Genomic DNA, 20,475 nt, shown 5'->3' with positions numbered 1-20,475 from the left:
TAAGCAGTGTGTTGCTGCCCCAATACATTTTCCAGTTCTTTCTGTGCAGTACTTCTTGTCCTATAGCTGATGCAGTTGAGTCATAAGCACCTGGCATGACTGTCGGGGAGCTCTTACAGGCATTAGGCAGTTGTAGGCTCCGGAAGAAAACAAATGCCTAAATCTGACTTCATTGGCAAGCGCTCCTCCCAGCAGGCAAGGGGAGGGCTGCCAGGAGGACCTTCTTGGCTTTTTCTGATCTGCAGAACAGTGGCAGGTGTGTCTGTTTTGGAAGGGAGTACATAGTCTGTTACTTTCTGAAGAGGGCCTGGAGCTGGACAAGAATAACTTTAAGGTTTGCACAACTTGGGAGCTGCCAACGCTATGTGAAATGTTTCTTCTGGGATTTAAAAGAAGGCAGCCAGTGCTGCCCTCACACCCTTGGATGGTGTGAGACACTTTCTGAGACCTCCTACCAACCGAAAGCCCTCAAGCAAAGCAAAGATGGGTAATGCTTTGCTTCCAGGACGTCAGACATGACTTAGTGCTGTTATGGGTAGGTGAATCCTGTTGTTTCTGAGGTGTTAGTACACATAGACAGCTATAAAAAAAAGCCCATTTGGATCACAGCATCATTAAGTTCAGTCACCCCTAGGTTTGTATGACAGTTGAGTGAAGGTTTTTTCAGAGTGCAGGTGGACCACCCCCACTCTCCCCACCAAAACCCCTTTAGATGCCTGCAACTATCTATATTGGAAGTCACACAAGCGCAGTGGGAGAGGATCTGCATGTAAAACAGGGCGAAGAAGCCAAGAGCTGCAACAGCCGTATCGAGGGAGAATCTGCTCAGGACTAGCCTTGAGGCCTGAGCACGCTTGGGTGGCTGGTGCCTGCTAGGTGTGATGCTGTAATAAATCTTCCTTCTTCAGTCTGAGCAAAAAAAATCCTGAAAAATCAATTTTTCACTGCAGCAAGTGGGGCACAAGCCACAGAGACATTTCAAAAGCCTATGTCCCACCTGAAGGGACACTATCACAGCCTGAGGCACCTCAGAGCTGCCTGGGGTAATTACACTCCCGCTCAGGCAGCAGCTGTCAGCAGTGCAGAGCTGCACAGCAGCCTCTCCTCAACCCCTGCACCACCCCGCTGCGCTTCCAACCCTTGTCAAAGTAGCTCATTTATTCAGTTTTCAATTAACAATGATACCCGTGTTATGCTAGACATCTACTGATGATAATTTCATCCGCAGCATATTCCTGGATTTAACACAGGTGACATTCAGGGGATCTGCAAGACACCTTTTTGTGTGGTTATATGTACTGGAAATGAAACCAGGTAAGTCTTACTTTGAACGTGCAAGTCAGAGAGGATTTGAACCCCACAGATTTCTCTGACGTCCGTGAAACCGTAGCTCCTCCCTGGCTGCACATATCCCGGGCTGAAGCTGCGCTGCTGGCTGGGGGCTTGAATCTGGTAGGTGCTGGGCACACCACCACAGTTTCTGACTGTGGTCTGGAACCAAATGCACTCAGATGCCTCAGAAAGGCAAGCCGTGGCCTGAATCAGCGCAAATTCAGCTGCCCCATGGCAGCAAAGTTTTGTCTGGTCCTTGCTGGGGTGCGGGGGCTCGTAGTATTGACAGTACATCAAGCAGCAAGGAAGTTTTGTAGAAACAAGCCACAGCTCATCCAGCCATGAAACATGCACTACAGGTCAAAACAGTTAGAGTATAAAGGCTCAATAATGAAACTTGTCTAGAAAAATACATTAATACATTCAACTTCAACCTGCTGTTCTTTTGATCTTGAAAAACCAGGCTGCCTTAGGACAGAATTTCCATCCATGGATACACCTATACTTTTAAATTAAAGTGAGTCCAGAGAGCAAAAAGACTTGCTCTAAAACCAAATTATATGAACAAGGTCACATCCACACTGCTTGACCAGGCTGACCCCATCCATGTCATGCAACACTTAGCCCTGGGTCTCCCCTTGGCTCTGTGCTAATGTTCCTGTGGACTCAAAATACAATTTCCATTTGTTTTCATTTTTAAACATCTGTGGTAATACAAGGCCTGTGTTGCAACCACTAGAGCTCTTGTGGTGTGGTACCGTGGCGTGTGCTGCAGCCCCTGCGGTGCTGCATGAGGACACGGGGGTCCCTGACACACGCAGCCTTGCTGTGCTGGATGGCTGCAGGAACGGGGGGAACCAAACCTGGTTCAGCCACCTCTGACATGCAGGAGCTCTCTGCGGTATAGCCCTTCCCCACAACCACACAGAGGCAGTTTGTTGGTGTGGTCCAAATCAGAGCCAAGGAGTGAACTAAGGACTAAGCAGTGTGGACATCAGGAGTCCAGTCCTTGGGTTCATGCCCTGGCCCTCTTCTACTAAGCAGCATAGATGCGCATAGACTTGTACCCTATATATTTTTTCCCACTGTCAACATCTATTTCAAACAGATTTGTATTTCTTAGCATATAAGTAATGTTGATCAAATTTAGCGCTAGAGGAAAAGGTGGAATTTTACAGTTTATTTCTGCACGATAAATACTTAGTCATGATTCCATGGTCACTGACTTCGGTGGAAAGATTTGGTTTTGTCTGACCCTGTATTAAAAGACCAAATACATCACCACCTGATCCAGAATGACTGCAGAGCTACCCACGTAACTTTTGTGTTGCTTTTTTTGTTAGAAACAAAACACACATAATATGCTATTTTTTATTTCCAAATATCAAGTATTCAAGAGTTTGTTTTGTAAACACATGTTTACAACAGATGCTGACAATAGATTTCATTAAATGATGTGTTACACAGCTTCAAAATTATTCTAAGCTCTGCTGAGAAATAAATATCAATTGAAAAACCCCACACAGGAGCCTCAAGTATGCAAAACAAACTGCATAAACCAATTAGTCTCTTTTTACCACAGCACAGCACCCACACACTCATACAGTCAGACATACTCTACAACTTTCCTTAATACTCTACACATTTGCTTAATAATGAGTTTTTTAAAAACTAAACAATTACAGGCAGTGTGCCCACTCCATGCTCCTAACATACTACCCGGACTGTTGCTGTTCTGCCTAAATTATTTGGTAGAGGTATGCGCTGCAGCCAAGGGCAAAACTCCTGTTTGCTCAGCTGGGGAAAAACATGGGTCTTCTGTGAGAAAGGCCTTCACTCAACCATGGATCTCATTAGCTCCAAATTATTTGGGGGGTTTTTTTGTACCAAAACTCAGTTACAAATGATCTAGTATATTATTTTTTTTGTTTTGAAATTTCCCTCCACGGTTTCAAATACGGAGTTTGTTACAGAGGTAACATTTCTGACCTATAAGCTGGAGGTGTACCTCTTAGTGCTATTTAGGATATAGATGCCTCCACTGCATGAGCAGCCCAGGCACAGTAACACAAAATAATTACCTTTAAGAATTCAAAATGGAAGGGAAAAATTTTGTCTTCAAGATTTTAAAACCAAACCCTTCTGTTTTAAACCGTAGCTCACTTTAAAGTGTACCAGATTTGGCCTTTTTCCATTGCTAGAGGTAGAATTTGCTCTTATTCTACTCCTCTTTTCCTGGTATTCCATGGAAGAACATTAATATTTCAGATCTCAATCCTTAATTTACTTCAAATGCTTTACCAATGCTGCTTGGCTACGGAGTCCCAGAATTTAGCCCAGTGTTTCTTGTCATTACTATAGAATTTATTTTCAGCCTCTGCTTAAGCAAAGCCACTAAATAAACTAACACGTTACAGCAGGATGAATACATCCCACATGAGATTTCTGTGGTCTGTATAGCTTTTACCTTAGCTGTTAGCGCTGGGCCAGATCCTATACTGCCTCCTGAATGTACTTTCCCACAGAAGAGCTAGGTAGGAATTGGCCCACCAGGAACTATAAACACTGTCTTTGCTAGAGCAGTCCAGACTTTAAGAACAAAAACACGTGCAGTCGCATCATTGACATGCCTTGAATATGTCATTTAAGCCATAGTGAACACATCATAAAATACTTCAGTACCTACTAGCACCACAGTGTTGTTTAGTCATTTGTCCAAAGATTATCCAGCTGTCTCACTCTTCCTTGAGGTGACCAAAGTTTTGGATGCTTTTTGTAGCCCTTCATGAATTCCACAGCTTTTCATCTATTCTATACCATGAACAATACATTGTTACAGGATAACATTGTGACAACTGGTTTGAGACAGAAAAAACAAGAAAATACAGTGCACACAACGGATAATGTAATAATTAGAAGAGTAGAATGGAACCTGAATAAAAAAGCATCTATTTCACAACACTTGAAACCAAGAAAGGTTTGGAGCTACGTGGAACTTGCAGAGCTATGCCTGTGTTTAAAAGGCTGTATTGTCAAAAGAAAACAGCTGATCTGAAAGACTGGAAGGGAGGTTGCTAAAACCTACAGTTATTAACTGTAGTTAATGTAAGGGATATGACTATGGAATATGCACAGTGTTAACTGTCCTCCTTAATTTATGTAGTCTATTCCGTGGAAAGGATAGGGAAGATTTCCTTCCTGAGGATCAGGTAGGCTTTCAAACCTTCGGGCACATAATAACATGCATTCATGATATTCACTGTAAAGAAGACAAATCATATGAACCCTGGCCATACCTAGTCCCCACACTGAGGGCTCCGTATCTCTGCTCTGCAACAATGTTTACATGTAACCTTTTTGAACTGTTAATTTGTAAAACATGATATTAAAAGACAAGCAGAAGACCCTAATTCTATACCAAAGAAAGAATCCTTTCCACAATGTCGACTCTCCATCTTCTATGCACTCCAAAGGATAAAAATGTCTATAAAAAGTCCAATGTGTGAAGAACCTGAAATGTGTTGATACAAGTTTAACCTACAAGGGGCAAACACTCTGCCCAAAGCAATGCTGATTCAGATTGCAGTCCAGGTAAATCTCTGTTACCAGTTGTTTTAAGCCGCTGGAAAGCAACCACAGCTGGATGGCTTCAGCTGGGGGAACCCAGACACTGCAGCATGAAGCATGGCATCTCCTATGCCATATAAAAGACACGTTATTGAGAAAACAGAAAAAGATAAACTTGTTTAGGAAATATTTTGTCTTTGACCTCCAAAAACAGTGGTAGTAACCAGTGAACAGATTATAAAAGCTAAACAAGCACCTGATATCGCTTAGTTCACACATGCTTGCTAAAGCGCCAGCTTGTTAACATCCAGCCCAAGGTACTGGCCCAGTTCTTCAGCCTCATCATCAGACCGATGAGGCTGAGAATCTGGCTCCAAAATAGCAGTAAGACACTTTGGACCTATCTATCATTCAGTTTTATGTCAATATAACAGCACAAAGAGCTGTGGTATTACACATGCAGAAAGTGTAGTAAGGCAGCAATAATTCAGGCATTTGAGGGGAAAACCCGCAAGAACAGTACAGAAGGTGCTGACCTGTCTCCCAGTCATGCTGTCTGGAGTTACACAGAGCGGGCAGTGCCCTGCTCCATTTGTGCACGATACTGAAAATCTGTCACCTGAACCTCTAGGTCCAAATTCGGTGAAAGGGTACAGTCTGAACCTACAGCATTACTTGAGCAATTTCATTGGCTTTAAGGTCAGAAAGATGCCTTTATGTAATCTCTCTCCCCATGTAATGTTTTGGTTTTTTTTTTTCCCAGCCAGAAATTAATAAAATAAGTGAATGGCAGGAAAAGCTAGAATTTATCTTTGAGTATGTCCACAAAATATTTTGATTTTGGATTCTATTTGAAAATTAACACTGTACTCCATTGTCACATATATTAAGCAGCCACATGTGGATGCCACAGGGGAGTACTCAAGTGCTACTTCGTGCTATTCTGGTTACAGTGATCACCAAATCCATGGGGAAAAGAGCTCATCATGGAAATTACTTTTTGGGTAAAGGAACTCCTTTTTGAATGCAGATGAGATTCAGTCCAATACTTACATGCATGCATTATTTTTCAGTGCATTATTTAAGTATATAAACTTACCCACATATTTAAGTGTTCTGCTGGATCACAGCCATAATGAATGAATAGTTAATGCTATGAACTAATAAGCTATATTTAAAAAACAGAAAACATCTTTTTGAGAACAGTCAAGTGTTTGTAACTGATTTAGGGCCTTTCAGACTTAGATTTCTATTACCTAGGAGTAGATGTATGTCTCTCCTTCACTTACAGAACAGCAAGTTCTGATGAACTGCATGTTAATGCATGCACTTTTAAAGATACAACAGCTGGTCAAAGAACTGAAATATTAAATTATGAAATATATGCCAATTAAATATAAATGGCACCATAATATTCAACGTGTTTCTTGCAGCTGTTCACACTGTACTGAAAGTATATAAAAAGCCACCAGTTCCAAATTATACCATACTATATCCAGAATGCTCATGAGGAAGAAGGGGGACCCAAACCACAGGGCTTTTGCCTAGAAGTGGAGGTACAGAGTCCCACTCTCCATCTATTCCAGCCCCCAAAAGATCTATAGACCATCCTGAGGGTGCTGCGCTCATAAGGACCGAAGGCCATGGCTACACCCTTTCTGAAGTGTTCCCCTTTTTGAGGAAACAAGGATGGGTGGGAGGCTAAGCAGGTACAATTACCTGTTCAGTCAATTCTGTATGTTTGAGCTACTTCTCCCCTCATGACCCTCACTCTAAATCAGGAATAACTGGTGTAAGAGGAAATTAGTCTGTCCTTGCGATGGCATGATGGCGCTTTGTGGACTTGTAGTTAATCGCCGGGTTTTGATGCTCCGTATTATCCCTGGCTTGTCAGCTGCAGGTAGATGACTTGAGTTTCCTACCAATAGTAGCCTGTGGGCGAGCAGGATGCCTGCTTTACCTTTTCTTGTACTCGCTGGACTTTAGTGTTTTGGGGTAGAGAGGGAAGGTGACAGAAATTACTAGTTAATGGAATTTTATCTTTTATGGTCAGAGGATTTCACAGCAGGAAGACAGTATGGCCACCTTCACTGGGTGATAAAAGTTCCTTTTTTCTTCTTGCGAGTTCGATCACGACTACTGCTAGGGATGCACACAATTTCTCTGGCAAGTCTGCTTCCTTCAGCAATAAAAACTTCAGAACAGTGTTTGTTCAGCAGGTCTCAGTCCATATTTCATTCAATGTTGACAGTGTTGAAATTGACTTCTCCAGGAAGTTGATGTGTTTCCCCTGCATACCTTTATTGGCTTAGTTTGGCCTGTTAAAGCTTACTCACAATAAAACCTCCTTTAGGAATCAATCAAAAACTGGCCAGAGTTTGGGTTTTCTTTCTTTCAGAGGATGCTGATATAATTAAGTGATTTTGTAGAAATATATTCATCTTGTCAACATTATCTATAGCCGAAAATCCTAACAAAATTGTTTGAAAAGTAATCAATTATTTTTTGCTTTGCATATAAATTTGAAAGGAAAATTAAAAGGCTATTGAAAGTATGTAAACAAAGCTTTTTCAGTATTTCCTAAGTGAACATCTTTCCTGCTAGATTCCAGTTTCCCAAAGATTTCAAAAAAACAAATATTTTTGGAAGCTGAAGTGTCAGGATTTCCTAAAAACCAGGTGGTCTCCATTCTAACAAGCTCTGAATTCCCTTGAAATCAGCTCAGAAGCAGCAGCAGTTGCAGATGTGTCACTTCTATCACTCTCATTCTTTGCCATCAGCGTCAACTCCTGACAGTCCTACAAGCCTACTCTGTTCTCCCTTGTTTCTCACATGGAACAGGAGCACACAAGGCATGAAATAGAATAGATCAGGATAGATGATTCATCTTCAGCCTTTTACAATTCCCTAAATGCTCTGTTTCTGAGGTATTTGAAAAGATTGTTACTCTTCCTCTCACCCCATGACAATTTAAATGGGCTAGTGAGTAAAATGGATGGGTGATAGGCTGCAATTACATTTTGTCCTGCTACTTTGCCTTAATTTCTGCCATAGCAGGAAATCCCTGGTGCAAGAGGCATTTGAGACTGGAGCAAAAGGAAACTTTTCTACCATCTATTCTGATCTTCTATAGCAAAAAAAAAAAAAAATATACCAAATACCTTTGAGCCAAGGAAATTCATTTCTCAGGATAAAAAGTGTAGAAGCTAACACCTTACGTGGCAGATGCTGACTGAGGACGTATTGTATCTGGTGACTGCATAAGAGAAAAAAATATTCTCAGGCTTGACCCCAAAAAGCTACTAATATGTACAGAATATCAGGAGGTAATTAAAACAATATTACTCTATGTTGTAATTGGGACTAGAAGCATCTGAGTTTGCAGCCAGACAGCAGGAATTGTTACAAGCCACAAAAATGGACTGAGACATTCTGAAACAAGCAGCCACCACTTCAAGCAAGGGAACAGCCCCGTGGGTAGTCCCACGTGCTGGTCAAGAGGAGCCAGGAGACAAAGAAAGGCAGCTGACAAAGGAGGAGAGGGAAATCTACTCTTCCCAGGGCAACTCAATGGATGCTAAGGAGAGTACTGCCTTTAATTTCAAGGACTTGGTTCCATATGTGTGATCAACTTACAATTATAAATTAAAACTAAACCAGGAATAATTCTGTTCAAAAATATGTAGACATTCTGCTCTTTCCTATTTATTTTCATGCAAGCTCTCTACGTGGCAAAATCCAAACCTGACTATCACTGAGTCCTCTTTTAAGAGTGCTTTTAATTTCCTAAACTTCTAAGACTTTCCCTGCAGGGCAAAAATACAGCTTTGACTTCCTAGCGTCCACCTGAAATCATTCTCTGCCCTTTGAGACATCAGTACATCATAAGCATGGCACTACAAAGCCTTCAGAGCAAGAAATGAAATGCCAAGTACATTTGATTAGAAAGTCTCAGCATCTCCTGGGGAGAAAACACACTACGGTAATTTGGAATAAGCAAATGCCACATCATGTCCTGTGGGTCCACGCTTGCAGGCAATTTCTATTCTTAGCTCTTTCCCTGGAAGGGCAAAGGAGAGACAACTTGCCCTTTGCCTTCATAGAAGCTTTCATAGAAGCTGAGAAAAGGAAAGGTGGCCACGTGTGAGACAATTCATACAACCAGGACCTCCAGGCATGTCCCTCCATACTGCCCAGCACTGGGCCGCAGGAGGGGCAGAAGCGGAGCAGAAATGAGAGGGAGCAGCCAGCGTGCCCTCCCCAGCTGTCCTCAGCGGCAGGGAGCGCAGCATCCCAGCGGTGCCAGGAGTGGAGCGGAGAGCCTTGTAGCAGGCCACATGGTGGGCGGGCTGCTTGCAGCCCACTTGAAGGGTCTCTCTGCTCACTCCTGCACCATGCAGTGCATGGCCCCAGCCCCAGCCCCACACGCTGCTGGCTGCAATGGGCCCACCAAGTCCCAGGCGGCCACTCAGAAAGAAAAGGAGGCCATTAGCTCTCCCTTGAGATTTTTTCACTGAAGCTGAAGTAGACTGGCACACATTTCTGAAGGACAGCCAAGCTCTTCCTATCAAGCTATAACTGGTCATTTTCTTCTTCAGGAAAAGTACAGATTTGGCGCTAGTAACAGCTACCCAAACAACATTACAGAAATATGAACGTATCTGCTCTGGTACGTATGTATGATTCCTACACCTTATATGTTATTATACATTAATACTGAAGTTTTTTACTCCAAGCATTATACTTTCCTAGACTTTGTGAGGAATGACTATATCCCATCAAATGAAAATTAATGCACATTTTGACAGGATAAAGATATTACAACTCAACATTTGCAAATGTTACCTGATGCATAACTTTTGTATGGCTTAACATGTTATTAACAGTACTTTAAACCTTATGTTCTTTTTTTAAATTAATGCTTAAGTCTGAAAATAGCCCCTTTCAAATTCAGTTGAAGTAATGTCTTTAAAAGCAAACTTTAAACCTTTAAAATTTTAATTGTTTGCTGCACAAACAATTATCCAAATAAGTTGCATAGTTTAAACAAGTTTGGTTGTGCTTTGTAGCAGAACTCACAGTAATTACTCATCTCTTAAAAATACGATTTGCAGATATGAAGTTGACAATACATTTAAGCATTTTTGTGACATCTAGACATCAACGATACGAGTTTTTGTCACTCTTCTGCTGTTCATAATACCTCACCCTTACATTGATATTAGATCAGAGCATGGACGTTTAATGGACACATCTGAAATAATTACAAACACAATTTTTAAAACTTCATTGTTGGGAGAGGAGAAAGAAGAATTTGGGTTGGTTTGAGGTATCCAGCCCTCAGGAACATACTGTGGTTGTTTGCATTAAGCTTTGTTGGTTTTATCACATGTTACATTTAGATTAAAAATAGAAGGCACAGGTGTTTTACAAGGCGCCATAATTAGGTCAACCAACAAAACTAAATATTACATTACCAAGCCAGGGGTCTATATCTCAGCAGTGACTTCTTCCAACACATTTTCATTTGAAGAATTTATTGCTTCTGAAAAAGGGCCAGGGTATGTCTGTGCTATGCAGTTCATTCCTTGTGCCACACTGATGTCTCCTCGGGAACTGAAAGTAGGGCAGGATCTAGTCCGTGCATAGTTTTGTTGGGGTCCAGCTTGGCCAACCATCTCACTCACAGTGTTCACCGGCGAAGCCCTCCATCTCCGTCTCTGCAGTTGCTCTTCTTTACACTTAATGGAATACCAGGCCAGGAAAATAAAGAAGAATCCCACGAACTTGAGAGCAGCTGCTAACCCAAAGTAGACAAAACGAAACGAGGTGACATCGTATTCCCAACAAGATCCTTGTACGCCGCAATCCTGTTGCCAAAGCATGCACGTGGTGTCAATAACAGCTCCAAAATAAATTGGAGTGGGAATGTAAGCTGAAATAAAAATAGCAACAGAAATAATATGTGTTAGCATATAGTGGAAAACTTCTAAAGAAACTATATGCCTTAGCCAAACAGTGTAGGTTGAGAATTTTTGAGATTTCTATATCACTGTTCTCACATGAAATGTCAAACATGGAAAACTGGTCAGTCGATCTTCCCACCAACACTACTTATCCCCCACACAAAACATACCACGAATGAGAAAGAATTCAAGCAAATACAATGCAGCAGCACCTTACAACAGGTAATCACTTCAATTTACCATTCCCAGACAGCTCTTCTAGAACTATGCGTCCCCCAAAAGAAAATTCAGTGTTGCTCTCAGGAAATAAAATATGGGAGAGAAACAAAATACATTATCTCCAGAGCCTTACTTGCTGATCATTCACTGCCCATGAGCTGGGAAAGGGCAAGGGTTGCTGTTTAGATTACGGAGAAAAAGCTCCAATGTTTCTCTTACTGGAGATGGATGGAAGCAGTGAGATCACTAAAATTGTAACTTTTCTTTTGAATAGATCTTCCTCAGAAACAGAGTTTAACTTCTAAGGCTGCTAAAAATGCAGCCAGCCCATTGAATGCTCCTGCTTTCTCCAGTAACATCATACCTTTAAGACAAGTCAGAAACATCCTTCCTCAAAGCAAATTTACAGATGCAGCAATAGTGGCTTCTCTTCCTCTCTTAGAATAGCCCTTGCTTGCTGTACTCATATGTTTCGTAGTAGCTGAACACCTGGTGTGTTCTTTTAGGCAGGATTTTGGAAGTTCAAGAGCTTGAAAGAAACTGCTTTGTGGAATAAAGACTTTTACCATGTACCCTTTTTGCTTTGAAACATTTGAAATTAGACATTAAGTAACAATTGCTTCTTATTTCAAAAATGCAAAAAGCTGTTGTTACTGCTTAAAGCAACAAAAATCTGTTTTCTAAAAAAGAAAAAACCTTATAAAATAATATTTAGTAACTATTAATTTTCAAACTAAATTTGAAACTGTACAAATACCTCTTTCTGGGACAAAAATGTTGTTATAGAAAGTCAGTAACAAAAAAAAAATCCATTCTCAGAGACAATGTTTTCAGAAGATATTAGTTTTAGGTTCCTCATACAAGTAGTCAGGCAATTAATTGCAGATTTATGGAATTGTAGTACTTTCATGGTACATTTAAGCTGAACATGCTGAGCCTTTATGGAAATGCTGAGTAACAGTAAGACTTACCGAGAGTTCGTAATAAAACAAACTGCATTCCTAGTGCAAAGGGCCGCTCCCCATCTTCCACAGACCTAGCAGGCAAAGAGAAAACTCCTCTGAAGAAACAGTCACAACAGACAATCATTGTGGTACGCTCTGGCTCTACCTCCTGGCTTTCTTCTGAGCTACAAAAAATCTTTGTCTAAATTTCTTCCATTTAGATTCTAGTATCATTAACTTTTATTGCTAGGAAAAAACATAGCCAGCCCCTTCTGTCCCTGTTTAATCAAAATCTCAGTCACACCTTTTAACCTTTCTTTACCTGTGTAAGGCCTGAAGAATTTGATCCAAACTCATTAAGGAAATTTAGAGAATCCAGCCAAAATGATGATGGCTTCTCATGATAGTTTCCTATTATTTCATCTAATGTTTTGCTTTATTTTCTTAATCTTTTTCAGATAAACCAGAATTTATGGAGAAAAAAAGAAAAGTTGCTGAAAGCTGGACTCAGCTTCTGAATTTAACAGATCTCTGCATAACATAAGCACTTCGGAGCTACTTTAGGAAAAATATCAGTAGAAACATCTTAACAGTCTCTTTAAATGCCAGTCCTTTTCAATACGGGTAATAGAGGATTTCTTCCATTGGTTTCAAAGGAAAACGTTAAGCTTAAGCTTTCGAAAGACTAAATACAAAGCAATGATATTCCACAATCCAAATACAATTTTAGTAAACCACAAATTTTCTTCTGATTTAAAAAATATCCTTTAAATCTTAACTAAAAGGTCTGAAATTAAGATAGGCAGCTTCTAATGACATTGAAATATAAGATTAAGATGCACAAAAAGGCTGCAGTCAAAGGGGTGCGGCTGTAAAATCAAGGTTTTGAAGTCAAGCACTCACTCAGAAATTAAGACATCGAAGAACCAGCTTGGGCCACCCATCTCAGACTGATGCACTGTGCACAATACGTGGTTTGGGACAGCGGGTGTCACTGTTCATGTGCGTGGGCCATCCTTTTTTTTTACTGAACATGACAAAATCCTGCTGGAGATGACCCTTACGCACTTCACTGTTGTGGGCTCACTGCAATATTAATGATCATTGACTGTAGTTTACCTTTGTGTAATTGCAGTGCAATGCCAATGTTGGGGGTTTTTTTATTACTGTTATTGAACACATGGAAAACCTGGAGACAGAATGAATAAGGTCAGAAGTTTCTGAATTATAAAGGTGACGTGCACACAGTAGTGGAGCTAAGGCTGCATGAGCAACTGGAATACTGATGTGCCCACTCCCCAGTGCTTGGCTTCACAGTACTAACAGTGATCCTTGCCTTCATTTTGTAGATTTTTTGAAAAGCAAACTGGAAGACAAATTCCACCACATGACACAGCACAGTCCTCCACGTGTCAGCAGCAGGCTCCTGCGTAAACCTCAGCCACCTGAGCTGAAAAAAACGACAGCAAGAGTGTGCTCGTCCTTGCTGGAGATGAGACACAGATGCCTGCCAGAGGGTTTCAGAGCTCTGCTCACAGCCAAGCCTAAGGATAGCAAAGCCAACTCCTGATCTGTCTCGTGTTTTCTAAGGCTCTGTGACCTATTACAAAGATTTGTCATTATTATTTTTATAGGGGGAAAATTGTGAGCAGCAGCAGAACAATAGTAGTCTCAGAACATCCGAGTGAAGGTACAAAGCCAACACTACCAGAAGAGAATCCCACTTGGTTAAGAGGACAATCTTCACAGAAAGAAAAGGCCTGGGACTCGTTTAAAAAAGCTCAATTTGAAGAGAGATTGACCTGACAAAAACAGGTCAAAAGGTGTGTCTATGTTAGCAATTAACACCACTCAAGAGAAGCAGATTTACACAGCTAAACAGCTCATGCTGAGAACCTGACATCTATACCACAAGCATTTCAGGTTTTGGAGGGATTTACTTCAGATCAGCTCTAACCTGGTCCCAGGGACTGAATGTCCATTTGCATCTAGATCACTTTGGGTGTGCTTCTGAAGAGCTTCTCAAACACTGGAACAGGTTTCCTAGAGAGCTGGCTGGTGCCACACATCTGTCAGTGTTTGCACAATGCCCTTAATAACAGGCTTTCATTTTTGGTCAGCCCTGAAGTGGTCAGGCAGTTGGACTAGACAATCATTGTAGGTCCCTTCCAAGTGAACTATTCTATTCTATTCTATTTTTCTAGCTTCCAGCTCATCTTTGTCCAAAAGAAAGTTACTTCTTGAACTCTGAGAGCTATTCAGCTTCAGATTCCAAACCAAACTGACATCGTTAAACCATTCTCTTTGTCCTTCTGTTACCAGTAGAACCAATACCCATAGGTGTGCTTTGGAAATCCTAGTAATTATCTCATTTTCCTCTGATTCTTCCTCCTCCTCTTTTAAGAACAGCAACATACATTATATAGATACAAACTTAGTTTAGCAGTAGACCATATTCTATTTTATCAGCTCACTTTTCTTTAAAAATCAGACTGAAGCTCACTTATAGAAGATGTATTTTAAATGGATAAATATGTTATAGAGAGTGAGAATATTTATCAGACCAGATGGCAGAGATGGGAAAAGCCAATCCAAAAACCTGAACGATTTCATTTTAAATGGGCAAATAAATGACAGTACCTTTCCCTACAAAGACTGTGGTGTTCTCTATCCTTAAATGACCACAGTGTCAACAACACTACTACAGTTCAAGTTCAAAATTCTTGTGAAGAAAAAAAGGGAAGATTCAATAACAGGCATGTGGCAGGAATTAACACCTTTAAGAAGGAGAAAAGAATAATAATAAATACTAACATTTTTTTCATTTTCATTTGAATAAGAAGGCTGAGAATTTTTTCAGGCATAATCATTTTCTTACATGATGCTTTTACTTGTTCTCTCTTTATAGCACCTGGAATTTGCTGGACACTTTGTGTTTCCTAAAGTGGATTATCATGTTACATATTCTAAATACAAGCAAGTTCCACACTATCCGTGTCAGCCCTATTCTATTCACATTTTAAGGATACATAAGCTTGAAGGAGTTTGGCTGCATTGCCCCAGCCTTTCTGACGCAGGCAGCGGTGATAGCAGGCACAGCAAAAATACCTGAAAAACCACAACTGACTTCTCACCTGAGTGTCACTATGATTGCTGACGGCTGGGCACACGCTGTTATAAGGGTAACAATGAAAAGAAATATCAGGAAGGGGATAAGCGTGTTGCAGGTTCGATCACACTTCCCAGAAACGGCATAGCCATTCTCATTCAGGTAGGTTTTGACAATAACCAGCCGGAGCTGACTGCGCTGGCCCACCGTCGGCGGAGTGATCACCTGACGACTCTGGACACAGGCACATTCTGTGTAATTTCTTACCTGAGGAGAGTGAAAAAAGGAAATTTCCACATGAAAATCCCACACCAGAAAGAAATTGTGCAGAGACATGGTACAACTGTCCCATGGCACTTCCCAGCTGGGAATCTTCTGAGCAATCTGGTCTAGTGGAAGGTGTCCCTGCCCATGGCAGGGGGGTTGGAACGACAGGGTCTTTAAGGTCCCTTCCAACCCAAACCATTCTATGATTCCATGATTACCCCAAGTATAAGCCAAGTTACCACACCATTTTTAAAGCTGGCCAGGATTCTCCAAGACAAGATTGCCTTTCCATTGCTTTATTTAGGCTGAGTTTAAAAAAAGTTTTGGAATATTTTCAGAAAATTCTGCCAAAACAATTCAAAAGAAAAAGATTTGTTTCTATTGTACTTAAAGAACTGTGAGGAAACACTCTTAAAGTAGCACCGACAATGCCATATTCTGGAATTTAGCAGGCTGTTGACTTTTCATATTCAGGACACGTCTTCTGCCATCTCAGTCGAAGTCTACCCAGGTTCAGCTAAAGACCAACAAGCTGCACTTCACGCTTGGAGCCCAGGACCTTCCAGCTAGATGCAGGTGTGGGTGAGGACGGGATATGGACAGGAGCAAATTCAAAGAATAAGCGAAAAGCAGAGACTTAAACAGTGAGACTGAAGGACATGAGGGATTCCTGAACTGACAAAGAGGCTGAAATTAAGATGAATAGACTAACAAAGAAGTGGCATTTCACAGGGAAAGGGGACCGTGACTTGAGCAAGGTGAGGAAGAGCTAGATCAGATATAGCCTCCTGTCACACCTATTCTACTATTGTTTTCCACTAATCTAATGGCAAAAGGGTGTGCAGCAGATCAAAATACTCCAGTGCTGAAGAAGAAACAGGTCAGGACCCATGTCATGTTACAGGAAGGAGTTTTTCATCTCAGTGTTTGCATCCATAAAACCTAGGACCACACATGCACGGAAGCTACATTGGAAGACCATCTTAAGGTTGCAAATTTAAGCACCTGGACATCAGGAAATATCCAAATTATGGTTGCTTGTCAATTTTAACGTATGTTTGTATGTGTTCGTGCTATGATGTAGCCTCATATTTTTTTCCCATGGGATTTAACCGAACATCTTATTAATACATCAATTTATCCAGTATGTTACCTCCCATTTTCAAAATGTGGCTCCAGGCATTTTTTTCCTCACACTAAACATATTCCACTACAAAGACAAAATGACTCATATTTCACATGGATTTTTCTATCACACTCACCATTATAGCTTAACTCTTTCTAAAAGGAAAATTTTATCTTTAAACCAGTTATGAGATGAGGCACTGATGTTATCTCAATTTTGTATCTAAGTAACTGAAACAGATCAAAAGTTTCAGAAATGTGGGTGGATAATTTGGGATCCTTTTTTTTCCACAGAATTTTCCATTATCTACAGCTTAATATATTCTAAATGTAACTTTTCGAGCCTTCAGATACAGAAGTAGGCACCCAGTGCTTCTACAAATGGCACTTCTGGTTATTGCTTATGTCCATCATCCAGAATATGAAGAATACCAAATTAATGACCATCTGGGAGAAGCTTTGTTTAAGTGACTTGCCCAACACGACTGGAGAACGAAGGCAATGACAATCCAGCTTCCCAAGGCAGCACTCCGCTCTCTAATACCATGAGTATCTGCTCTCTTCCAGCAGCCCCTCACTGTAATCTCCTTATTGCTTCCAAATGCAAATGTCAAACAGGTATCCTACAAAAAATAGTCCTCTTTACTACACAGTCTTGGTTCATCACCAGAGAAACCAGGTCTGCGTAGTAAATGAGACAGATGTAACAGAAATGCTAGAGCAGGGGTCCTCAAACTACGGCCCGCGGGCCAGATACGGCCCCCCAGGGTCCTCAATCCGGCCCCCGGTATTTACAGACCCCCCGGCCCCCCCCCCCCCCCCCCCACCAGGGGTTGGGGGAGGAAACCAAGCAACCGCAGATGACTGCCTGCCACTGCATCCGCGCGCCGGCCCCCGGGTTAAAAAGTTTGAGGACCCCTGTGCTAGAGTATAGGAATATATATGTAAAACAGGTATGAAATGTACACTGGCATCCTTTCTCCTACTTCCAATTTTTAAATGGTTAACTTTGAAAACACTGTATGTTATAAACTTAAATCCAAATGTTATACATTACCAATATTTTGCGTGTTATACAGTGGCACAAGCTTACATCTGTTGTTTTAAATAACCCTACATAAAGCATTATTTAATGAAGTAACACATTTTCCTACCAACGTCAGCCCTATTCTATTCACCACTAGCTACAGACTTAAAACTTCAAGCTATGAAGGATCTTTTCTTAAATCATAAGAGGAGATAGTATGTTTCAAAATCTGTAGTGAAAAGCATATACTCCCAAAGTACCTCCCTAGTAATGAATTAATATGCTGAATTGATATCAGGTGAAATGTAGCAAAGATCAAACCTATGTCTCAAATCAGCAAAGCACAACTAAGATTTATATAGACACCGAAAGTTAACCACACACTTTCATCACTGGCTTTTCCAATTGGGCCAAAGCAATTTTCTACTAAAAACAAGCAAGATACTCCTTAAAAAAAAAGAAAGGAAGAAACTATAAAGGAAATAATCTGTGGCATCTACGTATGGACCTGCGTTTTCAGACCATTATCCAGTCAACTTGAGAAAGCACAGCACTGGACCTAACACCTTCCTGCTTCACAGGCTGGCTCAGGACTGCAAACCAGCAGACTGATACATCAAATAAGCTTTCAGGAAAGCACAATCAAGTTCTGAGAAAATGAATGCTTATGTTACTTCCTGTCTTTCTTAATTATCCTTTTTTAAAGGATAGTTCTTTAACAGAAGAACTTAAGAGTTTGCGTTTTGTATGAAACAAGCACAACCATAATGCTCTGTTGAAATTTAGGTCAGATTCTACTTTTCATCTGTTTGCTTGTGCCCAGTCCTGGAAACTGCCAAATTTCCGTGGTGTCATTTTACCAGCAGAATGCTCTTCCCCAGTCCAGTATAACTGGAAGACTGCGCTGTTACAGGCAATATATTTCCAAGAAAGGAAGTGGATTATTAACATCCTTTAAGTTTTGGTTACTTGAGTTCAGTAACAATCACTTCATTTAGCCTGGAAGAGGTTTAGAGAAAGGCTGTGAGAATGGCCAAACTATTTCACAAGAGCAGAATACATGGGCAGTCTTTACCTAGCCACGCAAACAAAAGACCTGTCAATACATTGGTGCAAGCGCAGCTGCTACTTATGCAAAATGGTGAGGCTGAGACAAACACCAGTGGCTCTAAACAGGCCATAACTAAAATTAAACAGGAGTTTAAAACACTCTCAACTACCTGAAGAGCTAAGTTCTTCCTTCCATTCAGAGAGGGAGCCCAAAAAAACCCCTCCAGGCTTCTTTTAAGAGTAACACTGCTGAACTTGCAGAAAGACAGTATGACGTGGCTGCCTATGTTAGCAGCAAGCTGAAATAGATGACTCTGACTCAGGGTCCCCTCTGTGAGCCCTGCAGGAACGGCAGACATGCAGGCCACTGACACCGGAGACTTCAGAGTCTGTACTGGAACCACCAGCCCTCCCTACCCTGTGGCACTTCACACTCACTCAGCTGGAGGATTACCTTGGTACAAATGAAGTTGTGCCTCAGGTTTGTACATAACTGAAAGGAAGGGGGGAGGGACCATGCAACAGCGGCATTACCAGCCTTGCAGAACACGGAAACGCTCATGGACGAGTCAGCTGCAGAGCGACTTCTCCGAAGATCAGAGGGGGCATACTTGTGCTAGAAACAGAGCAGTCTCCGACCTGCATCAGTCCCAGGGGGCACTCGCAGGTTGGATGTGGGTGGGTGGGTGAAGCACTTACCCCTGTGCTATGGTTTCCACCATTGATGCAGCCAGCTAGGCAAGGATTAAAATATGTTATTCCATCTGATCCACAGACAGGCTCGTACTCATGAATCTTACATCCACAGTTAACATTACAGCTCCCAGTCAGATTCCTGTGGGCCATGGCAAGAGTGGGACTGAAGAAAAGAAAAAGAACATGCTAGTAGAGCAAGCATAGATATCCTGCTGTTCAGAGGGAGAAAACATCCCGCTCGTTAACTCTGGAACTGAGAGTTTATTATCAGAGAAAATCTGCATTAACTCTAGGTTATGTACGTGATTTAAGCAATATAAAAGAACACCCAAGCCACCCCTGCCATCAGCCAAAAACACAATACAAAAATAATACCAAAGTTTAAAACTTGTATCTTATTTGCCTAGGTAATAGCTGCATTTTTCCCATTTTGGTTTTTTTTTCCTTTAACAGTTAAGACACCACTATTTTATATGCCTGTCCTAAGCTGCAGCAACCTGTTGATTACTAGAGAAAAGCTCAGTGACAAGATGTAAGCATTATGTGAACTAACAGGCATCTCTGCCTACATACAACTACTGTTAGAAAATGTAATGCTTTTATTATTTATATGTATATGTGAAATCTACAGGAGCCTCTCTAGATCCGAAGGAGTGTTGTGCTTTCACTAAATGCCTGTAGAAGAACCACTGCTCCGCTTCCCTGAACCATTCCCCAAGATCTTGCCAAAGCCCAACTTTCTAGGTCCTCCCCAGAAGGGTTTGGCAGTATGCTCACAAGGAAGTAAAGGGAACTTCAAAGCTGAAGGACGGACACACACACCAGAAAGCAGGCTCTTCACTGTCACTGCCGCTCCAAACAGGTGGTCAAACCGATCTCAACTGCCACAGCTGGGAACTGCATCAACCCTTCACTGGCAAGCACCGTGACAGCCTGTGCACACCTTCACCGTGGGATGAACGTGCTAAGGGATCCCAACCAGGGCAGTAGCTCACAGCACCCATCTGAGCTCAGTGGCTCATGTAACAAAGCCTGAATCAAGCACTGCACTGAGACAGCTACAGGTCTCTCCTGATGCACCTTCTCCTCCACCTCACACCTCTGCGTGGCACATGTCTGGGCCCCCTCTGGAGAAAGCAGGTTATTCAGAAGCAGTTTGGTCCCCCCAAATGA

General features: G+C 41.5%; 1 protein-coding gene across 2 annotated transcripts in view; it reads right to left on the bottom strand.

The window, feature by feature from the left end:
- Positions 1–2,689: 2,689 nt before the first annotated feature.
- SLCO5A1 (solute carrier organic anion transporter family member 5A1) overlaps positions 2,690–20,475 on the bottom strand; it is an 82,605-nt gene continuing 64,819 nt past the window's right edge. For both annotated transcript variants that reach the window (XM_056332272.1, XM_056332273.1), the window contains exons 7-10: positions 19,306–19,465; positions 15,163–15,404; positions 12,056–12,120; positions 2,690–10,834 (exon numbers count right to left, since the gene is read on the bottom strand). In XM_056332272.1, coding sequence (XP_056188247.1) covers positions 10,389–10,834; positions 12,056–12,120; positions 15,163–15,404; positions 19,306–19,465 — 913 coding nt within the window. In that variant the 3' untranslated portion in view covers positions 2,690–10,388. The remainder of the gene's footprint in view (positions 10,835–12,055; positions 12,121–15,162; positions 15,405–19,305; positions 19,466–20,475) is intronic.

Source organism: Falco biarmicus, chromosome 3 (genome assembly GCF_023638135.1).
Source record: "Falco biarmicus isolate bFalBia1 chromosome 3, bFalBia1.pri, whole genome shotgun sequence".
In the NCBI taxonomy this organism is placed as follows: Eukaryota; Metazoa; Chordata; class Aves; order Falconiformes; family Falconidae; genus Falco; species Falco biarmicus.
This window is presented reverse-complemented; position numbering and strand designations above follow the sequence as displayed.